Below are 24000 nucleotides of genomic sequence, written 5' to 3'. Positions count from 1 at the left end.
GGGAAAGAGAAAGCATTCCAGTTTTGCTACCTAAAACTATTCACACACATCCTCTGAGAATGAAGCTGTAGAGCTGTGTAAGGAGGAGCATGAGCAGGAGAAATGCATCTGAATGTATAGACACACTTCGCGTCTCAGTATAGGAGAAGAATATCACCTGCACCCAGTTGCAGGAATGAGCTATTTCTACTCAGGAATGCTCCAGGTCAGTACTCTTAATCTTTAGTTCAGAAACTGGAAGTGGTCTTTGAAACATTTAAAAGTGATTTCCCAACAAATTCCGTAATTAATTAAGTAATTAAACAAGCATATACGTGAATATGTGTCTGTTAGGAAACAAAGTAAAAGGAAGGAATCAAGGTAGAAGATTAATTTCAGAATTTAGCATAATTTTTAGATGAGTGAAAGTTGGAAACACTGTAAACTTAGTGCCTGTAAATTTTTGTGTTTCATAAAAGGTTTGGGAAGTTTTAAAATTATTTTAAAATAACTTTTAAAACTGTTTAGAAACTTCCCTGTAAGAGGGAAGTGTTGCTGAGTGGGTGATTTGTGGATAGTCCAAGAGAGGGTTGACAGGAGACTTGGCTCTCTGCTGACCATGTGTTTGCCTATCATTCCATGCTTTTTGGCAGCTCTCTGTCTGTCTGTGGAGGACAGACAGCAGCAGGAAGGAAATTTTTCTCTGTCCAATTTGGCTACAGTTTTTAATCTTCTGAAGCACTGGAACTACCCACAGCTAGAGGCAGGATGTTGAGTGTTCTGATAACTGTGATATTATCAGCCTTACTGCCAGGCTCAGCTTGTGCACCTTGCTCTTCTGCTCAGAGGTAACTGCCAGCACTGTAGTCAACAAAGAGTCTTCCCTTGGATTGGGTTGGCAGTGGCCATTGGGGCTTTTTCCTCTCCTTTGCAGCGGACAGTATGGTCTGCTTTCCAGGATCTGCCTGGAGTTTCAAATAATGAATCTCCTGCTGCTTCCTCTGACATTTTCTGGTGGTTTGACCCTGGCTGGATAACAGGTGCCCACCAAAGCTGCCCTGTCACTTCCCTCCTCAATTGCACAGGGCAGAGAAAATCTAACGAAAGGCTCGTGGGTTGAGATAAGGACAGGGAGAGATCACTCAGAATTTATCGTCACAGGCAAAACAGACTCGACTTGGGGAAAATTAATTTCATTTATTAACAATCAAATCAGAGTAGGATAATAAAAACCGAATCTTCAAACATCTTCCTCCCACCCCTCCCTTCATCCTGGGCTCAACTTTGCTCCCGATTTCTCTACCACCTCCTCCCTGCCAGTTGTGCAGGGGGACGGGGAATGGAGGTTGTGGTCAGTTTATCACACAATGTTTCTGCTGGTCCTTCCTCCTCAGGGAGAGGAATCCTCACACCCTTCCCCTGCTCCAGTGTTGGGTCCCTCCCACGGGAGACAGTCCTCCACGAACTTCTCCAAAATGAGCCCTTCCCACGAACTGCTCCAGCCTGGGTTCCTTCCACGAGTGCCGTCCTTCAGGAACAGGCTGCTCCAGCGTGGGTCCCCTGCGGGGTCACAAGTCCTGCCAGCAACCCTGCTCCAACCTGGGCTCCTCTCTCCACAGGTCCTGCCAGGACCCTGCTCCAGCATGGGCTTCCCACGGGGTCACAACCTGCTTCAGACATCCACCTGCTCTGGCATGGGGTCTTCCCCGGGCTGCAGGTGGATATCTGCTCCGCCGTAGAGGTCCATGGGGTGCAGGGGGACAGCCTGCCTCAGCATGGTCTTCATCATGAATGCAGGGGAATCTCTGCTCCAACCCTTCCTCCCTCTCCTTCTTCGCTGACCTGGGTGTCTGCTGTTACTCTCACTTATTCTCATGCCTCTCTCTGGCTGCAGTTGCTGTTGCACAGCAACTTTTCCCCCTTCTTAAATATGTTATCCCAGAGGTGCTACCACTGTTGCTGATGGGCTCGGCCTTGGCCAGTGGTGTGTCCATCTTGGAGCCGGCTGGCATTGACTCTGTCTGACACAGGGGAGGCTTCTAGCAGCTTCTCATGGAAGCCAGCGCTGTAGGCCCCCTGCTACCAAAACCTTGCCATGCAAACCCAATACACATTTGCAACGCTGTGCTTTTTTTCTCATTGGTACCACACCATGGTCAAATATCCAAAGGCACAACCGTAGACTTAGGTTTCCTTGGGAGGGCTAGCAGTTCTTCCATGGCCAATGTCAGGGGGCTGGTAGTGAGGGTGAGGAGCACATGTTCAGTGGATTTCTTCGCTTGTGGAAGCATCACTGGTATGGTTGGCTGTGACTGGGAGCTGACTTCCATGATGATGGTGGGCTTTTCCAGTCCTGTTCCTCTGACTATGAACTGGACACCAAAACACTTGGGTGCAGTTCCCCAAATGCCATGCACAACTGGTAAAGGAGCTGCTGGCGGAACAAACAGGAAGGCCGAGTGGCGTCCTGTTGACTGAGTTTGTTGAATGGATTCGCACTGTAGCTGTGTGTTGCTAGATCTTAGGCAAGAAAGGCATCGCACTATACCATTCACAAATAATAGTTTACTGGTACACTACAACAGTAGTGTAGTCACACTACATTACTGTGTCAGAATTGTTCGTTCTTCAATTTCTGAGTGTGTTTCAGAATCAAATGTTTCCATTTTAAAGCACTGTAACAGGCATTCTATATATATATAAGTATATATTTATGTACAGACCACCTGGGATACACCCAATGACAGAACAAGAAATTGGGTTCTCCAGCAAAAAATGGAAGGAGCCGAGACAAATGAATCAACCTACCCCACACTGACGGGAGGAGGAGATCTCTCTGCTGCTACTGAAATTCTGGAAAATGTCAGGCAAAAGCTGCAAAACACATCTCCAAAGCTGAAGAAGTTGGCTCGGAAAGCTGCTAGCAGGTTAGGCCAGTCTTCAGCTACTTGGTTTTGTTAATAGCAACCAGCAAGCTAATATACTGGATTTTAATCATAATTCACAGACTGCAGGCCTAACTAATTTTGGGGTTGTTCTAGTTTTATAGTATGTGCCATTACTTGAGATATGCTGATCACAGAGTATCAAGTGCTGCTCTAAATCCTACATGATTAATACGGTCCTTTATAAGTTACAGCAAATTTGTATTTTTTCTCTGCAAAGTAATAAAGCTTATTTGGAGTATGGAGTGTAAGTGGAAGATAATTTTTAAGCAATTTTTAAATTAAAATTTTAATTAAAATTTTTAATTAAAAAATTCACTGTATAAGGGGATGAGTATAGGGATTGTTACTATGGTTCACTTCCCTTGCTCCTCCCCTGCCCCTACCCCGGAAGAAATTAATATTTTATAGTCAAGTGATTCTTATTTTCTCGGGTTACTATCTCCTTAAGAAAAGAAAAAAAAAGCATGGTACCAGGTTCATGGGAGGTTTGAATCTGTTTTTATTTTGCTGTGATGGTGATTTAATACTGAGTATTTATTCTGAAACATTTGGGCAAAATGGAATGCATTGTACCTTGAAAACTTCCTAAGATTTTGCTCACACAGATTTAACAAATTTGTGGGAAGCAGAACCACAGTTCTAAATGTGTTTCACATAGAAAATCCTTTTCTCAAAATTAGTGGAAACTATTCTATGCAAATTCTTTATAAAATTGAGCCAATTTAATTTAGAACCACTGAGCAGTCTTGAAAATGTTGCCATGCCTCCAGGAGCTATGCTGAAGTTCCAGTGTGTATGGATCAATGGAAAGTCCTGTCAGTCTGTCTCGTGGTGTCAGGCTATACCTGCTGTTGAAACTGTCACTTCTGTTTCAGATTACAGTTTGAAACAGCAGATGATCAAGACTTCATTGCAATACAAGATGCTATTGAAGAAGTTCTTTCAGAACTGCAAAAACTACCCGGATTGTCCTATCTGGAAGAGGTGAGAGTGCAATGTTGTAACTTTGTGGGAGCTTTTGGATTATGAGATGCAAGCAGAAACCAGGAAGGAGTTGTTAAGTCTGTAGTTATCCAGATCTGTACTTCATAGAGGAAAACCTGCTCCAGTGAGTGTGCTGATTTGGAGTTGGTGAAGTGTAAAAACCCCATTCCTTTTATTTTTTCAGTTACCTTAAAGGTGAATTTTCAACTTAAAAATTACAACTTTTCCAGTTTAAGTATAAAATTTTTAATCTCATGACTTTTTCTTTAAGAAAATACATTTTCCTTTCAGCAGTGTTTCTGTAACTGAGGAAACTTTGCTCACTACTTCCCGATATTAAAATCAACATTTAATATTTACCGTGTTGTGTTGATACAACACATTTATTTAAACTGTCCTATATTTACCAAAGGAAAGGCAGTCAAAGGTTGAGTAATGTGGCACCTGTGTGTAAAATGAAATGAGGTAATCTGTTACGAAGACTTCAGCAATATTTGAGTTTAACTGAGCTTGACTAGGTCCTTACCTGCATTTTAAGCAAGTGTTTTCAACATGACTTGAAAAAAGCTTTGGGACTTTTCTTTTCCTCTGAGTTAGATACATCTAAACGTAGCAGAAAAGCTTTGCAAATTGTTATAGCTGGTACAGTGGAGCTTGCGTGAAAATACTCGAGCTTGCGTGAAAATACTCTGCTGTGATCTACAGGATAAGCATAGAAGAGAAAGTTGCATTAATCTATAGTTTACATAGAATCATAGAATAGTTTGTGTTGGAAGGGACCTTTAAAGGTCATCTAGTCCAAACCTTGTGCAATGAGCAGGGACGTCTTCAAACAGATCACATGTACACTTATATACACTTTATATAAGTTATTACGAAGTTGTTGTCACTATCTACAGAAGTTTTTCACTGTAAGCCAGTTATTTTCAAGTTGGCAACTTGGATCTAATAAAGTTTGTGTTTGGTTTTCTTTCTTCCTTTCAGCTGAAGTTAATGCTACCACCAGGGACTCCATCTAGCTCATTGACTGAGAGGCTGCTGAGACAAAATGCTGAGCTGACGGGCTTTGTCAGCAGACTGAGTGAAGAAAAGAATAATTTGAGGAATGCTGTTATGAAACTGGAGGAAGAACTGAGAAGATACCAGCACAGACAACCTTCTGGAGATTATGTATGTCTTCAGTGGTGCTGTTATAATGATGTGTATATAGGCATAAAAGCATAATTCTTTGTCCTGGTCACTTAAGTGGGAGTGATCAAGCTATCTGTCTGTCTTAGTTTCCCTCTGCAGAGTAAATGGGTGTGACTTACTCTTGTCCTGTGGTCAGTATATCTCGACTCACTCTGTTTACTCTATACTTTGTGATTTTACCCAGCTTCCTTTTGTTAACTGCTCTTTCCTTTTAAATTCCACATGCTTCTCTTTTTGATTTCTATCTCATCACCGTGATGAGTAGCAAATAGACCCAGATAGCTTCAAGATCATCAAGCTAGTATGATCCAATGAGGGGGGGGTTGTTGGAGAAACTGTATTTTTTAGGACATTGATCAGGCTCCTAAACTCACTCCCTGAGGTGTCAGGATGCAAGGGTAGCCTCAAATCCAATTAGTGGGTAGTTCTTCTCTCAGTAATTTTATGTGCTCTCCACCAAACCAATGACTAGAATGACACAGCTCAAGCTTTTCCAAACTGTGTGGTTCAAGTTTGGTTTCTTTCATCTTCAGTCTTCTAGGCACTCATCGGATGTTGGAGTTAATATTGATACTCTTGTTGCCTCTGAGAAGGAAATCTGGAACAGAGAAAAGCTCTCACTGCAGAAATCTTTGAAGCAAGCTGATGCAGAACTCTCCAAGCTGAGAGCAGAGCTCAGGAGCGAAGCTTTCCTCAGAGAACTGGGATCAGATTCTGAAAATGCTGTTTTAAGGGTAAGAAGACGTTGTTGTCTGCACACTAACTACAGCTGCTTTTTTCATTTTGATTTAGGCCTATTTTCATTGTGTTCACTCTGCTTATTCTAAGTAAACAGATAGTAATTCAGTTTTAAAATTTTCATCCTCAGATACCTGACTCTTAGTTTTTTTCCCCAAGAATGATATGTAAGCACCTATGTTGTCCTTTTGTGTGTGCTCTATTTCTTGCTGCTCGGGTAATCATCAGATTATGAAGCTACATTCAGCAAGGGTAAGCAGTAGTGCAGTCTTCACCATGATAGCAAGAAACGAGTAATCACAGAAGTGTTGTAGGAGTAATGATGTCAAAAGTCTCGGGACTGTAAAAATTCTTGAGTTTATGGGGCCTTTTTTTTTTTTCTTGTTGTAGAGAATTTATGGCAAATACCTACGAGCAGAGAGCTTTCGGAAAGCTCTCATATATCAGAAAAAATATTTGCTGCTGTTACTAGGCGGATTCCAGGAGTGTGAAGAAGCCACGCTGGCCCTCATTGCACGAATGGGTGGACAGCCTTCCTACACAGACCTCGAAATGATCACACATCATTCAAAGGGTTTTACAAGATTTCGCTCTGCAGTCAGAGTGTCCATCGCCATTTCAAGGTAAACTGGAGGAAGTTAGATTTCGAACTGATATGAGTGTGCAGTTTAATATATACTCTTCTAGCTCTCACTAGAACTTTTAATGTTCCATCCTGTTTAAACTGTACATTTTTGCTAGTCGTGAATATAGTGGATACTGTGTAGGGTGACAAGTTGAGCAGAGGATAGGTAAAATCTGTAATAGGAATAAGCAGTTGAAACTGGCTCTGTATTTGATAATCAAAGACGTGAGTGTATTAGATAAAGTCCATAATATTAGGAAAAAAAAGATTACTATCAATTCTAGGGTATGCATTTATTTACAAAGGTATTTTCTGCAACTTAATTTCCTTTAAAGGTTAAATTCTTACGTGTTAGTATAATACAGATTTATGAACTAGTTTTGTTCATCTGGGTAGTCCTTTGAATTCACAAGACTTTAGGTCTCAGACTGAGGATGAATAGGGATAGATGCAGAAGAACAAGTGAAGGTTATTACTGCATAGTACTGCCATGTTGCTAGCAAACCTTCTTCACAAGGGTTTGAACCCCCAAGCACTCCTGCTTTCTATTGAGCTGAGCCTTGTGTGTAGTATAAATTCAGGGAACTATTCATATACCTGTTGTAAGTGAGGCTTTTACTCACAGCGCTCTGTGGTTACAATTTTGGGAATGCAACAGGGCAAAAAGTCTATTTAGGATGATTTTAAAATGCTGCTGCCCTGTTACTTAGGTGCTTGAGGCATTTGCTGTCCACTTGGACTTCTGCAGCACCTCTGGAATCACTGGAATTGCAGAGGTGAATCTGAAAGCAGATTTGGACAAAAGCTTTTTTTCTTACGGACATGTATAACAATGTTTTCTACTTGATCTTCAGGTTTTAGATGCCCATCCATTAATTTTGCTTGGTGTTCAAGAAATTCATATGCCTTCTAGAATACAAGCAGCACATTATTCTTAGCAGACTGTTTTGTATATCGTGAAATTTTTTTTTTTTTTTTTTTAATTTGAAATGCAGAATGAAGTTCCTGGTTCGTCGATGGCACAGAGTTACGGGTTCTGGTATCCTAAGTATCAATAGGGATGTCTTTAGCCAGAACACAGGTAAATCCTAATTCAGTAATGACTGAAAAAATGGTATTCACAAGTCACACCACTGCTTAATGGAGATGGTTTTCAATTTGTGTTTTCCTCATGTGGAATGAATGAGGTGCTGTTCCTCCTTCCTTTTGCTGTAATTGCTTGGATTAACCTATTTCTCAGGTTTCTGAGAGTTTCCATGCTCAGCACAGACACTAATCTATTTGCTGTCTCTTTGATCTTGTTTTGCTCCATTGTGGGTGGGATTTTAAAAAATATAGCAACTTTCCCTATGGAGTGTGTTTGTGAAAGCAATTCTAGCTGCATCATTGGGTTTCTCTTAAGAGATCTGCACCCCCAGCTCTGAGAGGGGGTGCTGAGGTCAGGGACGGACAAAGGAATCATTGCAACTGCAGGTCCCCCACACTGGCGACAGAGCCTGTTGACCAGCCCTCCCTGGTCTTTTGCTCAGAATGAAAACATTTCATTCTTTTGTTATAGCTTAAAGTTTGGGAAATCTGGTTTTCTGTTTGCTTTTTGGGAGGAGCCTAAGGACAATCAGAAGCTTTTTTATTAATTGCTGACTATCTAGGTCTGCACTAAACCCCTGTTCTGTTCAGTCTGTAAGAGTTTTCTCACTGACATCAGTGAGGCTACGGTTTCACCTCTGGTTTTCTCTGAAACAGTCTGAAAGGGGTCTACATTTGTTAAACATTGTTTTTGTGATAAGCAAACAGAAAAATTGCATTTGCAATTCCCAGTAAAGGGCAAAAGGTTTTCGTTTTCAAGACATTGCTTTTTGTATTTCTAGGTAATGAGTTACGGCCTGATTCATTCTCTGGTGGCATGGATCTTTATGGAGAACAAAGGCATTCCTATAGATCCAGGTCAGACATGGAGTCTCCTAGATCTCCTGTAAACTTTCAACATAAGTACGTTTTATTTTAGATTTATTTTAGAACACTGTTCAACGAAATGAATGCATCAGTGCTTACTGCTAAGGTTTGTAATCTCTGATGCTATAAGATTTTTACTTTTTTTGTAAGGATACATAAAAAATTTCATCTCAGGTCTTCAGTGTGTGTTTGCTCACCACCTGGTCAAGGCCAAAGCTTGCAGACTTCTGCTGTCTGATTTATGTCATGTTCTTGGAACCGGTGGCAGATGAATGGATGGAGCTACGTTTACCTACCTCTGTAGCGTCTAGGCTTTGTGACTAAGCAAACCTCTGCTGCTTGTCCACCTTTCTGGTGGGCAGCTGGGTGTGGTGGGAGGGGCTGCCCAGGTTGCCCTCCGCTGAAGGAAGGGAAGAGCAGGGCCAGGGAAAAGTGGGGCCACTTGCTGGGGCTGGGGAGAGTCATCTGGCTACTGGGGGCTGGGAGGTATTTCCGCAGCCTTGTGGCTGGAAGCCGCTTGGTAGCTCTGCTACTTGTTCTTGATTAAACCCTTTGGGTGGCTGTAGTAAGCTGTGATACCAGAGGTATCAGTGAATCAGATGCCAATGAAAACAGGTATTTTTCACCAAAGGCATGTTTTTTCAGAGTGCCATCCACCTTTAATGACTTCATAGAGAGTTGTGGTCTCTGAGCTTTACTGAATATCAGATTCTTGCCATTTTGGATCTTTGTTTTTATATAAAGCATCTCAACATTTGTAAGCTTAGTTTGTGGCAACCATAACAGCTTACATGGAAAAGATGTTTAATCTATTTTAGCCACTTTTACTTATAGAGAGTAACAAAGAGAGACAGAATCCTGTAAAGATGGCCATGTCCTTGTTCCCACAAGCTTAGTAGAAAAGCAGACTTGAATCTACCACGGCTTCTGTGGCAGTCTCAGTAGGAATTTGCTGGTCAGTCTTTGTCCCCAAAAAATGCAGCAATAAATCAGGTGCAGTAGAAACCAAGGGCAACTGGGAAAAGTGGTGTCTCTGGGGCCTGCAGTATGATGGCTTGGGCAGTAAATGGCAGAGAGGTTAATTGGGTATGATGTGCTGGCTGCCACAAGGGCAAGTCAGGAGACATGCAGTCAGTAAGGCATCCCTACTTACTTTATTTTGCTGTGTCCTCCAATACTTTCAGTTTATTTGAAATTTTACTTTTTAAAAACATCTGTGTTCTTTTGCCCCTAGGTTCCACGGTGTGCACGCCGATTTAAACCCAGTCTCCTTCGCCTGTTCTCAACTGCAGAACTATGATCCCGAAAGAGCTCTAACCGATTACATCCATCGACTGGAGACACTACAGAGGCGACTTGGCAGTGTGCAGTCCGGTAAGGGCTCGGGCAGTCCTCCTCATGACTCCTGGGCAGCACAAGGCACAGTTCCAAGTCAGAAAGTGCGTGCTGGTTCTCCGAGATGTATAACAAACATCACTGATTTTAGGCATTTTCAGCCCTAAACAAGAGGCTATTCTGAGCTGTAGCAAAAACCTTATTTAAAAGAACATTGTAAAGTTCTTTGCAGGGAGACATACAAGTGTGCTTTAATTACAGATTCTGAGTTTATTGGTAACACTTTAACTTTCCCTGATTTCTAATAAATGTGCAGCAAGGATTCAGTTGGCATCTTATTAAGACTTTAAGCTAGATGAAGAAAAATGTACCCAGAAGATTGGGGTGTGGGAGTACAAGGGGAATTTCTTCTCCTACCACTTTTATTAGAGAAGTTACAGCCTTTTTGTCCCATAGGTGATGGTGATTTTTGTGCTACCGAAGGAATACATCAAGAACCTTGTCAGAGCAATGGGACTTAATTTATCAAACTTGATGTGGGGATGATTTTTGCTGTTACTGTGTTAGTCTTACTTCCTCAAATGGGTGGATTTTATGTTGAAGTTTTGTCCTTAAAAGATTTCCCATGTAAAGTCTTTCACGATTCTTCAGCAGAATAACACATCATTGGTGAATTCTCACCTTCTCATTCCCAGTAACCTTGATGAAATTCTCCATCTTACAGGTTCGACTTCATACACTCAGTTGCACGTGGGTATGAGAAGATAATGATACCCTTCCAACACCGCCGTCATGGGCAGCAAGGGTAATGGATTGCCTTCGGTAAATCTGTGCTCTTTCTGTGCTTTTGTATAATGTGTATATTGTGGGACCAATATGAACCAGCTATACAATGGTTTACAGTTCCATCCTGGCACACCCATGCAGACTGGGGTTTATGTATATAGGCATTTTGTGTTCATGAAAAAAAAAAGACAAAAACAAACACATCCCTCCACCATTAAATTACATGTATATTTGTGGAATGCTAATTTAAATGATTAACTTATGAAGTGTGTATTTATCAAAAGGGTGATCAAACTTGTGTATTAATGAAATCAAGCTACATCCGGCAACATTTACTTGCACTTTTTCTGGCAAGGCTACTGAAGTTACACAACTCGTAATATTTGCTACTGGCAGCGCAGACAGAAAATATCACTAGTAGAGACCTATTTTTGTAATGGTAGAAGTTTTGAATTTTATGGGTATTTTGTCGAAGTACTGAAATAAAGACGACTTCATGCTTTTAAGTGTTCAACTGCTCCCTTACTTGCATGGAAAAGGTTGCTCCTACCTGCACCCCTCCTACTTGTGGTGCTGCAGCTTTACTGTTTAGATTCCAAAACACTGCTACTACAGAGAGGACAGGTCCAGGCTCGGTTTCTGAAGACCCTGGTCATATCTTGGGCGGCTGGAAGATACTGCACTCCCCCCACTGCTGTGACCGATACAAAGACAAGGTTTTATAACAGCTCCACCCCCATTTAGAACAAGGAAGATGGGGCAAAGCCCTGTGGAAGCTCTCTGCGTGACCAACTTCATATGTACAAGAAAGAAAGGAGGGAGTTTATTACAAATTCCCTTAGAAAAGCTCTTCAGAATTGACGGGGTTGAGCACAGAAAATTTGCACGGGAGGTTTGTTTGCAAATTTAATTCAAAGGTCCTGTGAGCCAGAGCTCATTACTGTTTATCACCACTCTTGAACCAAACACCATTTAACAGTCCTGCATGAGTCAGTACAAAGGGGGACAACGTTCAGCTATTTCACTTTATAAAATGGTCACAAATTCACAAACATGTTATTTACAAAATGAATGCTGTTTATATCATCATATTGTTACTTTCACACTTCTATCAGGCTTCCAGAGTTTTTTAGAAAATTACTTGCTGCTTTCTGAACTTAAGCATTTTACAACTGCTTCAAGTTAGACATTTAAATCATTTATTCTCAGAAAAGGCTTCTCTGGGAACATTGTGTAGCTTGCCTACTGCTCAGCTGTACAGTAACATGTTTTTAAAGAAGCATGTGGGCACTTCCAAGAATCGGCCAAGACCATACCTAGCTTGCTCAGAACAGAGTCACAGATGCCAAAGGTAGGGCATCACCAAGAACACTGGCCCTCAGTGCCTCGTCCCTGATGGATTTACTGTAGATGGATACAGAGGTAAGGTACGCAGCTCTTGTTACCTGGGGAAAAGTGATCTTCTGTTGTTTTTCAAAAGCAGCAAGTTCCATTCATAGAAATTACTTATTTCTTCCAAGAGTTGGCACGCACTTTGAAAGTGTTACACCAATAGAAAAGACACTTTTTCTTTAAAAATGCAATGAGAAATTTGGAGAACAAGCAATTATACACAGCAGCATTAAATGGTGTGGGCAAACAAAACAGATGCAAAGACTTTGCATTTGGTAGATTGTTGCATTCCTAACAGTAGGTACAACAGTTTCCATTTGCCACTCATTTTGTCACAATTTCATTCAAAAGTCTGTTAGTTTACACAACTTAAATAAGTAAGGTTTTAGCTCCAGAATTTACAGTGACCTCCTCTTATATCTGATAACAGGATTATTAGGTGTGTGTATCATTGTTGTATAATTTATAGTTGGAAAGTAGTCATTGACGAGATCAAATTCATACAAACGAAGCAAAGTAGACCAAATAGTCTTAATCTGAACATAAGCAAAGTTTTCTCCAATGCAGCGATGACGGCCTAGAAGGAAAGACATAAAAAGCAGTTAGAGAACACTTAGTTATTAAATCACCTTTGACAACAAGCTAACTTTAAAGATTTTATGCAGACCATAGTTGCTTCTTTCTAAACAATGTGGGGGTCTGTTGCTACACTACAGCTTTATGTAACTCCATCACAGTCTTGTTTAGATAAGCTGTCACTGCATAAAACAGACCAATTTGGATGAGATTGAGTTGTTCTGCCCTCACCATAAGGCAATGATTTGTGTATTGCCGGAGAAGCGTTTGCAACATTGAGAAAAGGCATCAACTGCAACCATGTATTGTGGTGATATCTGCAAACAGTTTCAGCAGTTATGACTCTATGCAGATTTTTGCTCTGCCTTAAGCTGACTTTGTATTACCAGGTTTTTACCTTGACTTAAAAAGGTTCGAGTCAAATATCACACGTGCTAATCCTAAAAATTTGTTTTGGTTGCCACTCCAAATGATACACAGCTACTACTAATGCAAAACTATCGACTTCATTCTTTTAACTGCACTTTCACAGTAAGAAAACTTTCAGGCAGCAATAGAAAGAAAAAAATATATCCTCAGATGCTGCACCGCAGGGAGGTGCTGTACGAGAGGCCCAGCATGAGCCACTTCAGCACACAAGCATGCAGGAAGGCTCTGCCTTTTCTTACTCACCAGCGCCAAACGGAACATACGCAAATTTCTCCCCAGCGGCTGGGTTATCTTGGAGATACCGGTCAGGCTGGAAGTCGAGAGCATCTTTCCAGGAGTCTCTGAGTCTGTGGTTAACAGTGGGAGAGACACAGACCTGATGGCCGGGGGGAATATTATATCCAGCAACAGTCTACAAAACAAGAGACAAGACCCCACACACATGACAGCAATTTATCCATTTTTCTTTTTAAAGTGTTACCTGAAGTGCCACATCATGAAGCTTGAATTTCAAAAGACATTTTTGGTTAAGCCCATTTAAAATTAATGCAGCCTAATACCTTATTGTTTTAATGGTACAGGGCACAATGTTCAAGTAGTTGCAGGAACCTTTCAGCTGCTTTAACAAAGCTGGCAGTTCTACAGGAGTTTTTAAAAAACAAATTAACTTAAAATTTGTTGATAGCATTTGTCATGGGAAGGACATTCTTTTTAAAAATTATTTGACTTTCTATCTTATTTGTACAAACAGAAAGTTTTCTTTCAGATTTACCTAGCTTGTATTGTATTAAATGCAAGCCACATTTTTCCAAGATAGATAGATATTAAAAATACCTGGCAAACAAAAAAAAACCCAGTCATCTTTAAATTGAGGAAGATTTAAGCTGAAAGTTGACCAATAGCTAAAAGAAAGGGTCAGTTTTGCAGAGTAAGACTGCAAGTGGCTGTTACTAGATCCTCTCAGAGCCTTCCCTTCTCCAGGCTCAACAAACCCTGTTCCCTCAGCCTCTCCCCCAGGAGAAGTGCTGCAGCCGCATGCCATCTTGGTGGCCCTCTGCTTGCTTCACCTCTTCAACATCCTGATTGCTGGGGGCCAGAGGGGTCCAGAACTGGACACAAATAATTCCAGATGAAGGTAACAACCATCACGTTCAAGGTATTTGCTTTCCTCAATCAACACTGGCTACGCTTCCACTGACAGAACCCAGGACGCCATCAGCTTTCATCCCTGCCAGCAAATGCTGGTCACTCGCCTTTTTCCTTCTGCCAACAGGAACAGTCCCCACCAGGCTGTTTCCAGCCCTGCTCTACTGACATGAAGTGAGCTCCAACCAGTGTACTCACCTGGGGAGTTTTGGCCATTCTCATCATGGTCATTATAGGAGGTCTAAGCCTTAAAGTTTCTTTTAGACAGCGATCCAGCAAACTGAGATCCTTGAGCTGAAAATACATAGAGAAAATGATATATCAAAATGTAGCCAAGTTTATTCAACACAATGGTATTTTGTACCATTTAAAAACAAATTTTAAAAAATAATCAGAGTAAGCAGCTCATATTTACATGTACTTCATTAGCTACCCTAATAAATTTTTTTTCCATTTGATTCAAACGAGAAGGAAAAAAATCTCTGACCAGTGCAATCAGTTACATCTAGTTTCTTACTAATCTGTCTCATGAGTGTTTTCTGATGCCTAATTAAAGAACAAGGTCACACTGCATCCCTTTCCTCCTCTACAGGAGGATCTTCCTCCTCTACAGAACTATCATTTCTTAAATAGAAATTATAGGAATTGTAATTTCCTTAATCAACACTGATTAAAAGAACAGTAGCAAGCTGAAAATTTACTTGGAGAGAAGATATATTGGCAAAGAGTGTTATCACAGAGTGACTGTGCCACATTATTATCCTAGCACAAAGCATATGACTATATTTCACATTTGTTTGGGTTTGGTTTTTTTTTTTTTTAATAAGCATCTAATCCTGTGCCAAATTCTGCTCTCAGTCACCTGAGGAATAATGTAACATACAAACCTGGTCGTAAGTTAACGGTGGCAAGTCATCCCCACAAACTGCTTTTTGTTCTGCATAGCACCGTTCCTGTATTGACTTGTCTCTGGCTATGAAGAAGCCAAGCCAGGCACTGGTGGTCGAGGATGTGTGCTGCCCCGCCAGCAGCAACCCAATAAGCATTCCCGCAACTTCATCGTCCGTCAGCGGACGCCCATCCCTAGGTTGAAGGGTGTTACATTAGAGCTTCATTTGATCGGGTTTCCAGTTACAGCAGTATTTACATATTCCTCTTATGTACTACTTCCTCCTCTTTCATTGCCTACTCTAAATGGAGCAGCTAAAGATCTAGGTGTAGGGAGAAGGGGGAACAGAAGGGGAAGAGACTCTAGGAGCCTTAAAAGAAAATCATTACTGAACAGCCAGCAAAGAGAAAGGAAGCAACCTTGTGACCACTGATGAAAATCTCAGAAATCTAAATAGCCACTTAGAAGTAGAGTTTTTAGGCTATTTTTAAGAATACGGCTAGTACCAATTGCTGGCAACAAAACCAGTTCAGAATCATGAGGGCATATATCTTATTTTTCGGTAGATACGTTTTAACTGAAGAGCTCAAAGCTGAAGTAAAACATCTATAAATGACAAGTCTTCCAACCCTTTACTTACTTGTATGAAGCATCAAGTAGAGTTTGGAGCATGTCATCTTCCTTTTCCTCAGACTTTCGACGCTTCTGGATAACCTTGTAGAAAATATTCTTTATTTCCTTGTGCGCTCGATCTCGACGTCTGTGATTCAAAACACTTCTATTAGCAACTTTATAAAAAAGTAACACATAAAATGCTGATGAGGATTTATTGAGACATCTAGAGTAGCTTACAAACAAGAAATGGGGTGGGGAGAATCCAAACAACAATGACATTTATATAAAATGCTGAAGTTGCTTCATCTGTTATTTCTGGTACCTGAAGCTTGGCAGAGGTAGCCAACCTGGCAGAAGCCAGGCAGCGTGAGTAAAACCCCCATCCAAATCAGCGTACAGCTGAGCAACCTTCTCGTTCAGTAAGCTTCTTATTTCTTTCCCATGTAAGCAATGACTTGCTGTCAAAATGATCAGTTCTGAAAGGGCTTCAAACAGGTCTGAGGAAAGAGGTGTAAATTGTTACTGAGGATACATTTCAGGCAAGATATTATGCTTTACAGCTTATTCTTTATTCTATAGAAAAGAAAAATACGTAACTGGACACATTAATAATTTTAAATAGTTTTAGACTGTTTTACAAGGAGAATGAAGCATCTAATTTTAAGTTTCTGGGTGTCTATCAGGTCTCTCTTCAACTTTTTAATTAGATCGCTGATTTCAATAACTTTTTTCTAAGTAATTTCTTCCGAGAAATTTTTCTAGGAGAGCTAGTAATCCTTCCAAAGTAAGCCATGCAGTAGAAGTTCAATCCTTAGTGAATATAAAAGAATTCATACAAATCCACACAAAACCAGATAAGTTTTGTTGCTTTCCGAATTATTTTTCTATAATAACATACATTTAAATATAAAATTATATATTATCATAACATTAAGCACAGTTTATAGAATAAAATTATGTGCTTATAAAATAATAAATTTATTAAAATACATTAGTATTATATTAAAATTATATATTTACATGTTTATATATACACGTTAAAATAAACAATATTTCTGACACTTATGCCATTGTGGGCTTGCAACAACGGCAATGGGCTATGTCTAGCAGGCTAGTTGGGAAAGATAGGTGAGGAATAAAAGAAGAATTCCACTTAGATCACTAATCTAACCCTATCCGCTTCAAGGATGCAGTTTTTCAGTGTAGAAAATCCCTGAGCTAAGATCTCTGACACAGGCTCTGGGAAGTCAGAGCAGTATCTTTTCCCAGGGACTAAGAAGTGCCCCATCCCTGGAAACATTCAAGGTCAGGCTGGACAGAGCTCACAGCAAGCTGATCTAGTTGAAGATGTCCCTGCTCATTGCAGGGGGGTTGGACTAGATGACCTTTAAAGGTCCCTTCCAACTCAAACTATTGTATGGTTCTAAGAGGTTACGCTGATCTGATTCATACTGTGCAAAAAAGCATGATTCGGCCAGGCAACAGGTACGCTCTCTATAAGCCAACTAAGAAAGCAATAGTAAGATAGTCCTTCACTCCTTTCCATGATTGTCTGAGCAGCTTTATTCCCCAATAGCCTTAAATGTGATTAAACAAAATCTGTATTTGGCATGTTTCTTCTGACGTTCAGTACAGTTTTACCTATGTCTTTTTTAATTTCTTTAACATTGCAGTACATCATTTACAAAAACATACTGCATTGGCCTTAATTCCTTCCCGGAAGATTGGAGGAAAAATGCATCTGATCTTGCTTACTTTTTTCTCCACTCTCTCCCCATGCTTTGAAATACTCCTTTGTTTCTTCTTCAATCACAGATACATGCTGTTTAAACTGGGCAATATTTAGCCCAGTTTTGAGCATCTTCTTCTGTTCCAAAAATACCTAGAGGAACCAAGACAGAAAAAGCAATCAGTACAAGGATCATCATATTAATGTAATTAACAACTTATTATCTATTGTTATATAGATATAACACTATAAGAACATACAGAAGTAAAAAGAGATTATGATTAGGACTGCAGGGTACAACAGATACTCAAATAATAAGCAAATATTCTGGTTTTCACCTTCTTTGTTTTCCTAGCAAGTTTAGTAACATCCAAGTAAAACCCTAGCTCAAGGGAACTACATTGCTCTCTTTTGCAGTACCAAAACAAAAATTAATTTTAGCATCTTCATTAAACTTTATCCCTGAAGATAGAAGAAGCATTCAAGATTGAAATATGGAATGCACTTTAGACACACAATGACAAACGTAATCAGACCTGTCCTTACAAAGCCTGGATCCGGTCTGTGTTCGCTGTTAGGTGGCCTCCTTGCTTTGTCTCCCCCAGAGCATCTGTCTTCCATCATGCACCAATACCTTACCTCTGGTCTAAAGATGCACCTTTCTTTTACAAGGGCCTCTGATCTCACTGCCCAGAAGTCAGACACAGAAGGAGGAAGCAAACTGCTTCCCAGGAAAATGGTAAGCTTCACGTCCTTCTCACCTCTTCCTCTTCTTAGTATAGACTCATAGCTAACCAACCTACTGGTAAAAAGCCCACTATGAGAGAACCGTTCAGTGGATTTACAGGACACCTACTCAGAAAATTATTCAATGAATTTTAAGCCCTAATTATGAATTAGGGCATCTGCCCTATAGATCTGCACCACACCATGAGCAACACACCAAAACTTATCTTCCCATGAAGGGCTCTGCTATACTTTAAAAGGCATAAGAAGGTTACTTCCTAGAAACTTCTCTTTTTTTAGAATGCAGTGGGGACTCCAGCAGCCTGTCAGAGGGTACACATGGCACAGAGCAGACAGACAAGCACATTTTCCCTTGCAGCATGCTAGCCCAACTCCAACTCCAGCTCCAGCTTGGTGCAGACAGGAATGGCACACAGGAGTGAACTCATCATCTGCCATTTCAGCTCTTCTTAACACAAAACTATCTGCAAGAGGCTTGGAGGGAGGAGACAGAGAGTGAATAATGAGTTGACATATAAACTATGCATATTAAAAATTACCAGAATTACAGGTAAAGAAGTAACTTCTTCCTTTTGAAGAGTAAGGGGTAGTTCTTTTAAACACATGACTAAAAGGCACCATCAGACTGATAAGAGAGTTTTAGCAGCTTGAGCAGAGAGAAGGGAGCCTCAAAAGTAAGTTCTGGATGATCCCTCAATGGTGGAATGCCACTGAAAGTTTGAACAGGTCTCTAAATACCTTCCCAGTAGATGCTATGGCTGTCATCTATCTGGACTTCTGTAAGGCCTTTGACATGGTCCCCACAACATCCTTCTCTCTAAATCGGAGAGAGATGGATTTGATGGGTGGACTGCTGGGTGGATGAAGAATTGGTTGGATGGCTGCATCCAGAGGGTAATGGTCAACAGCTCAGTGTCCAGATGGAGACTGGTGACAAGTGGTGTCCCTCAGCGGTCCATTCTGGGACCCGTACTCTTTAGTATCTTCATCAATGACATAGACAGTGGGATCGAGTGCACCCTCAGCAAGTTTGCAGGTGACACCAAGCTGAGTAGGGCAGTTGACAGGCCTGAAGGACAGGATGACATCCAGAGCGACCTGGACAAGCTCGACGAATGGGCCCATGTGAACCTCATGAGGTTCAACAAGGCCAAGTGCAGGGTCCTGCACCTGGGTCGGGACAACCCCCAGCATCAATACAGGCTGGGGGATGAAGGGACTGAGAGCAGCCCTGCCGAGAACGACTTGGGGGGACTGGTGGATGAAAAGCTGGACATCAGCCAGCAATGTGCGCTCGCAGCCCAGAAGGCCAACCACATCCTGGGCTGCATTCAAAGCAGCGTGGCTAGGAGGTCGAGGGAGGGGATTCTGCCCCTCTACTCTGCTCTGGTGAGACCCCACCTGGAGTCCTGTGTCCAGCTCCGGAGCCCTCGGCACAGGAAAGACCTGGACCTTTTGGAGAGGGTCCAGAGGAGGGCCACAAAAATGATCAGAGGGATGGAACACCTCTCCTGTGAGGACAGGCTGAGAGAGTTGGGGTTGTTCAGCCTGGAGAAGAGAAGGCTCCGGGGAGACTTTACTGCAGCCTTCCAGTACTTAGAGGAGGCTTTTAAGACGGGGACAGACTTTTTAGCAGGGCCTGCTGCGACAGGACAAGGGGTAATGGTTTTAAACTAAGAGGACAGATTTAGACTAGATCTAAGAAAGAAATTTTTGATGCTGAGGGTGGAGAAACACTGGCACAGGTTGCCCAGAGAAGTGGTAGCTGCCCCATCCCTGGAAACATTCCAGGTCAGGTTGGACAGGGCTCTGAGCAACCTGCTCTAGCTGAAGATGTCCCTGCTCATTGCAGTGAGGTTGGACTAAATGGCCTTTAAAGGTCCCCTTCTAACCCACGCGATTCTATAATTCTATGTCTGAAATGAAATTGTGGTGGTAGCACTATGTGAAAAACCAGCATTCTGTCCAAAACCAGACATGCTACCTCACTAGCTTCATATAGGGAAATGCACAACTAGAGGTAATCAGTGTACGTCAAGAACGAAGTCCCTGCACCTCCTAGCTGTGGGAGAAAAGCAGCCCAGGTGATTTTCTGAGGAACCCAAATTGGCACAGATAAAAAGGAAGAAGTCCTTCTAGTAACAAAGGTATGAATGAAGTAGACTTATCCACAGATGCCCGAGGCTTACTGAGTAATATGAAAAGATTAATCTCTTGACTAAAGCAGACAGGCTAGAGAAAAAACTAGGGTAACTCTAGAAAAAGACTCTATTTCAGAAAAAAAAACAGTATATGGTGGGCCAGTGAGGTAGGCCTTAATCATCCCTATATCCCTGAAGAACACAGTTGTACGAAATGCCCATTTCTAAGAAGCTTTTAGAAAGTTCTACAAAACTTCTGAAGGATGAGATTAGATCCCACTGAAGAACTAGCTCTTGACTGAAGACATTCAAATCCATCCATGAACTGTAGAGTGTGAAAGCAGAAGTCAAAACAGCTGTAACAACAAGTGGATGAACTTTCACAGAATTAAGAGACAAATCAGGACCTTCCATTTTCAAGCAGACATCCCATGACAGTCAGAATCCAAAGAACAAGCAGAACACAGTGAAAATCTGTCCAACTTAGCAGGCTCTGTCTGATTCATAGACACTTTTCTGAAACTACTCTATACTAGAGAAGAACATGAAAGATGTATTGCAGAGAATCATATACCCTCTACACTCTATCAGCCCCAAAAGGGATCCCCGATTCCATCCCTGACTTTTTGAGGAAGGCCTCCAACTGTTGGAACTGGTAGGAAAAAGTCTGTTAGAAAGGCCCCATTTGTGGAAGAGGTCTCCTAGCACACAAGAAACGGCCTCTTACTTGCTATCCAGGCTGCAGTCCTGCCGGTATCATTCACAAAGGGATGTGAGGAGCTACACAAATCTGTCAAGTGCAAAAAAACCCAGCACCCAAACAACTAAACAATCCTCCTCCCAACTTTGTGACGCCGTCTATCCACAATTTAACACCTCCCGACAAAGCAGGAAACAACTAAGTTCTTTACTTATTTACAAAGTGGCAAGCTGTTGGTAGTCAGTTGTATATGAGATTTCCAAAAGAATGGGGTAAGAACAACGTACATACTTTGTGGATCACTGCAAAATGCCAGTGTAGAGGAAAAGAGACTAGTGATTACTGCCCCACATAACTAAGAGGGCAACAACCACTGCAAGTACTTTTGGCAGGGGAGAATGAAAAGCCATGGTAAGGAGGAAAACTCCTGATGGCCACAGAAGCTATGACCAGTCAAATGATTGGTATCTATACAAACAAAATTAAGCCACTACTGAAAATTCAAAAATAAAGTATATGACAATGCTGTTTCTGCCACCAGACTACTCTGTTGTACAAAGGCTGCCAGTCTCAACACGCACTGAACACAGAGTCCCAGTGGAGCAGGTGTGACCACAGAAAAGTTGGCTTCTGCAGTTTAAGAGTCTATTATGACAAAGAACATGCACAAACAAGAAATAAGCCAACACCTAGCTCAGAACCAATGCCACAGCTTCTGCACTTCCAGACTCATGCAGACTGTATTTTGCAAATATATACAGATTGATTTTTGTCCGAGCAAGAAAAACCTTGTGGTGGAAACTATCAAATTAATACTCCCGTTATCTAGATTTGGCATGGCATAAATGAAAAATTATCTCTCTTAAAGCTCTCTCAGAAGGAAGACCTAAAGTTGCTTGTAAAGGAAAAGTAAACTGCAGTCAGTGGCATGCTGTTAAGTGAACAAAAAAGGGACTCACTTCTTAGTTTTTCCTCTGTGGTGGGATTGGATGGTTTCAAGAAAAATAACTAGCATCCAGACTGACAAATGGCCAGGTGGTAAATAAAGCAGCCTAAACATGCTCAGTCTTCACCATCCAACTGAGACAATTTACCAACTGCATTACGCCTCGCTGCCAGAATCGCATATGAATGCAGAACCCCATCACACAGAGCCAAGAGCACAGGGCTGCCTACTCAGAATTTAAATTATGCTACTTTTCTACTCATCTTATATTTAAAATACATACTGTATTAGGAACATCATAAGCAACTCCCTTGCCAAAAACTGGTGTAGTTAACCGAGAGTATACATCCTCTGCATTCAAATCTTCATTTTTACTATTGAAGAGTAGAGCAGCAGCATCGCTACCCAGTAAGTATGTGAAGGTCTTGCCAACCATAGTGAAACTGAATACAGGTCCATACTAAGAGAGAAAAAAAAAAAGGTTTATTTTAAATAAGAAGAACATAAATCATTAAATCCGTATCTCTTTATGTACAGTCTTCCATAGATCACTTACTCTCCTAAGAAATGTCTAGAGACTTAATAAAGATACAAATATTTTAAACGAATTTAAATTCTGTTCTCAAAATACTTACTGATATCTAATGTTATAATGAACATACATGATCTTGCACATTTTAAAACCATTTAGTTTTAAATATGTAAATAAAAGACAAGTTGCAGTACGAGAACTCGCAGGGAGATACTGCACATACAGCTTTCAGTAATCTACAAACACTGTCTACAAAATTGTGGATTTGGAGTTATGCATAAGTAATTAAGAGCAGACAAGCTTTTAAAGTTTAAAGGGCATCTCCAGCAGATCTTCACATACTAAATTTGGCTTTCTTTAAGCTAACCAAGCTAAGATTTAAGCTTTTGTTTTAGACAACGTGAAACAGATCAATAAATCTTATTTGATTGGAATTAAGGCTCTACTGCCTTAGTCCATTTCTTTTGGGCTGTTATAGTATAAAACCTACTGAGGTTTTATACACCAGCCCTTTTAACATTGGAGAGGGCCTTCGAATTCATCAAATTGTCTACAGAGGTGGTGAGCTACATTCCCACCAGGACACAGATTAGTGAAGAGTGAGAACAGAAGTTCCCCATTAAGGGAAGAAAGAGCATCATGAAAATGGCTTTATAATTAACTTGTGATTCAACTATGAGCATTATCCAAATACCTCTTGTGATTCAGATTTAAAAAAATATGTCCGTATATCTCAGAAAAAAATATTTCTCTTTGTACATAGCAATGTATGTAGCAAGAGCTAAGAAACCAGAGCCTGCCCTGCACACTCCATTCCAGATTCGAGGTGGTAAACAACAACGAACTGCTTTTAAACAGGCTCCAGATAGAGAACTTAATGGATACAGAAAAATATTTTAGCATATTCTCAGCTAGTCATGGGTGAAAACATACCTTGTCATAAGCTTTTTCCAAAAATTCAATGGGACTTTTTCCAAATGAGATTGCATGTCCAAGGAAAGGGATGCTTGAAGAAATATAAGGTGGGTATTTCTGAGAAAGAAAAAAATAAATGTTGAATTATCTTCAGAGAGTAACAAGATCACGGCCATTTACATAAAACTAAACTTAGAAGAGGCTTTAGACATATTTTCTCTAAACTTTTTTGTGAAAAGGCCAACCTTGGACAAATGATTATTTTTTGAAATAGAGTAACAGCCACATTTAAAAGCAGCAGAGGTTAAAATAAAGTGAACACGATTAAGAATCTTGCTGACACTGCAACTAGAAAGAAGGCAGCCACAAACAAAACAGTGCTGACGATTTGCTAAGCAGACCCCCAAAAGCATCAGCTCAGTTTAGCAACGAGTTTCGTACGTACGTGGGAGACTTCTTTTCAGCTGCACTGATGAAACAGCACCGGGCAGGGCCTTTGCCGCTACAAAACCTAAGCGCCTCTGCTCCTGTGTTACCAGGAGGCGGGGCGAAGGGACAAGACACCGTCCCCGGGGAGGTGCTGGGAACGCTCCTCGCTCGCCAGGTTCTACCGCTCACCTCCCCGCGCTCCCCAAGGGCTCTCCGGCGGTGAGTGCGCCGCTGCTCCCCTCACCCGTCCCTCCGCACCCTGAAGGGAGACCGCC

General features: G+C 41.2%; 2 protein-coding genes across 2 annotated transcripts in view; one reads left to right on the top strand and one right to left on the bottom strand.

Annotated features, from left to right (window-relative positions):
• Positions 1 to 10716, top strand: part of AKAP9 (A kinase (PRKA) anchor protein 9) — an 87527-nt gene extending 76811 nt beyond the window's left edge. The window contains exons 40-48 of the mRNA XM_010296234.1: positions 2701 to 2906; positions 3803 to 3911; positions 4896 to 5081; positions 5636 to 5836; positions 6231 to 6463; positions 7461 to 7546; positions 8334 to 8454; positions 9653 to 9792; positions 10478 to 10716. Coding sequence (XP_010294536.1) covers positions 2701 to 2906; positions 3803 to 3911; positions 4896 to 5081; positions 5636 to 5836; positions 6231 to 6463; positions 7461 to 7546; positions 8334 to 8454; positions 9653 to 9792; positions 10478 to 10521 — 1326 coding nt within the window. The 3' untranslated portion in view covers positions 10522 to 10716. The remainder of the gene's footprint in view (positions 1 to 2700; positions 2907 to 3802; positions 3912 to 4895; positions 5082 to 5635; positions 5837 to 6230; positions 6464 to 7460; positions 7547 to 8333; positions 8455 to 9652; positions 9793 to 10477) is intronic.
• Positions 10717 to 12153: 1437 nt separating this feature from the next.
• On the bottom strand, positions 12154 to 23407 carry LOC104627851 (lanosterol 14-alpha demethylase). Its single transcript, XM_010296233.1, has 9 exons — positions 23315 to 23407; positions 22133 to 22309; positions 17342 to 17468; positions 15909 to 16083; positions 15612 to 15731; positions 14970 to 15165; positions 14281 to 14376; positions 13180 to 13348; positions 12154 to 12508 (listed from the first exon to the last, which is right to left on the bottom strand). Exons 2-9 carry the CDS (start codon positions 22283 to 22285, stop codon positions 12330 to 12332), a joined length of 1215 nt encoding a protein of 404 aa, XP_010294535.1. The 5' UTR covers positions 22286 to 22309; positions 23315 to 23407; the 3' UTR covers positions 12154 to 12329.
• Between the last annotated feature and the right edge of the window lie 593 nt (positions 23408 to 24000).

The sequence above is a fragment of the Phaethon lepturus genome, unplaced genomic scaffold (genome assembly GCF_000687285.1).
Source record: "Phaethon lepturus isolate BGI_N335 unplaced genomic scaffold, ASM68728v1 scaffold361, whole genome shotgun sequence".
NCBI classification, from domain to species: Eukaryota; Metazoa; Chordata; class Aves; order Phaethontiformes; family Phaethontidae; genus Phaethon; species Phaethon lepturus.
The sequence above is the reverse complement of the archived record's forward strand: the minus strand, read 5'-3'. Positions and strand labels throughout refer to the sequence as shown.